General features: G+C 46.0%; 1 protein-coding gene across 1 annotated transcript; it reads left to right on the top strand.

Annotated features, from left to right (window-relative positions):
- Positions 1–243: 243 nt before the first annotated feature.
- On the top strand, positions 244–1,255 carry LOC147964930 (uncharacterized). The gene is made up of 3 exons (XM_087527229.1): positions 244–450; positions 686–764; positions 1,218–1,255. Exons 1-3 carry the CDS (start codon positions 265–267, stop codon positions 1,253–1,255), a joined length of 303 nt encoding a protein of 100 aa, XP_087383355.1. The 5' UTR covers positions 244–264.
- The last annotated feature ends 263 nt before the right edge of the window (positions 1,256–1,518 follow it).

The raw sequence follows: 1,518 nt of genomic DNA, 5'->3' as shown, positions 1-1,518 counted from the left end.
AGTAGCGCGAGGCCAAAAATCACACGCTATTAGTAAATATTCTGGACCATGCCCCGCGAACAGTCCGTAGTAGTAGCGTGAGTTTTAAACCAGCGTTACTGCTAATTGGATACTGTAGCGCCGGTGAGACACCATGCGCTACCGCTAGCCTTTCAGTCCCATCCCAGACCAGACAGCCAACCCACTCCCGCACCCCACCCACCCCCGGTTCACATCCCCCACCTCCTCTCCTCCGCCGACGGGATCTCTCCCTTTCTTCGATCCATGCCGGGATCCTCCGCCGTGTGGCTGCACACGTGTGCAGCCTTCCTCCACCACCCGGCCGACCAGGCCCATCGCGGCGGCCAGCCCAGGTTGCTCCCCGCCGTGGCATGGAGGCGTGGCGGCGCGACGGCCCCGAGGGCGAGCCTAGTGGTGGAGCGGATGACGATGGAGGAGGTGGTGTACGAGGTGGTGCTTCAGTAGGCTCCATGTTCCAGCGAGCTCCATGTTCCCCTTTCTCGTTCTCATTGCTTTACTTTTTATTTTTTCTGGACGGGAAATAGGGAACGATCTTGATCTGTGCTTATTTTGTATCCAATGGATTTTTCTTTTCTTTTCTTACAGTATCGACCCCAAGAGAATCGAGCCTCTTGATTGGATTTGTGCTCTTGTACATCTTAGGAATCGTCTTGTGCTATTGCAGATTGTAAAAAATCATGGGGAAGAGAGGCAAGATCAGAGAAAGAAGAACCATAATCAATATTTAAAGTTCTCAGGTGCAGGTAACAAACCAAACAACATCTCCAGTAAAGTTGCCAGTAGAAATAGACCAAATCCTCCGGCCACCTAAATTTCTCAAGCATGTATCTCAGGGTAGTAACCAAAGAGCCCCGAAATCCTTGGTAAGCTGACGGTGAACGACACCTATTCAATGAAATAACTATTTGTAGAAAAAGAGACGCACAATTATTTTCTTATTTGAGAGTTCATTTTCATTTCTCCCTATTCATGCCCAAGTTATTGTTGTGTTGACGCATGAGAATAGAAGAGTGGGGGCGATGGCCACAGAAACTATGCAACTACGAGTCCAAGTAAATATTCACTTGTGGAGGGTTCAGAAAGCGAGTCTTCTTACTTATTTACTTCCATACTTCTTCTAAAATCAAATGGAATAGATCTTAGACTACAAGCACATTTAATCACTATTGTGTTGTCTCTATATGTTTGTTTGATAGGAACTTATGTGAAGGCCTTTTCTCCTGAGATGGCGTGATGATAAAGAATGTGTAAAAGCTGATGGTGCAGCTGAAGGTGTAATGGTTAACGATCAGGCAGAAGGTGTGATGGTTGATAACAAAGGTGCAGATGAAGGTGAACAAAATCATGGATAGTCTATTTGTACTATGCTTGGAGAAACTTGTATTAGCCTTATTTATAAAAAATGCAGATGCAGAAATTCATCGTATAGATAGAAGCTTTTTTATACTGGTTGCATGGTGCCCTTTTCTCGCATACGGAATAGAGGTACTTCCTTGT

The sequence above is a fragment of the Triticum urartu genome, chromosome 6A, assembly GCF_056163025.1.
Source record: "Triticum urartu cultivar PI428250 chromosome 6A, HENAU_Tu73, whole genome shotgun sequence".
NCBI lineage: Eukaryota > Viridiplantae > Streptophyta > Magnoliopsida > Poales > Poaceae > Triticum > Triticum urartu.
This window is presented reverse-complemented; position numbering and strand designations above follow the sequence as displayed.

Coding starts and splice junctions, on each gene's coding strand:
- LOC147964930 (XM_087527229.1), top strand. CDS start 265: ATGCCGGGATCCTCCGCCGTGTGGCTGCACACGTGTGCAGCCTTCCTC. Junction 451..685: donor TGGAGGAGGTGGTGTACGAG/GTGGTGCTTCAG, acceptor GTGCTATTGCAG/ATTGTAAAAAATCATGGGGA. Junction 765..1,217: donor TTTAAAGTTCTCAGGTGCAG/GTAACAAACCAA, acceptor TTTGTTTGATAG/GAACTTATGTGAAGGCCTTT.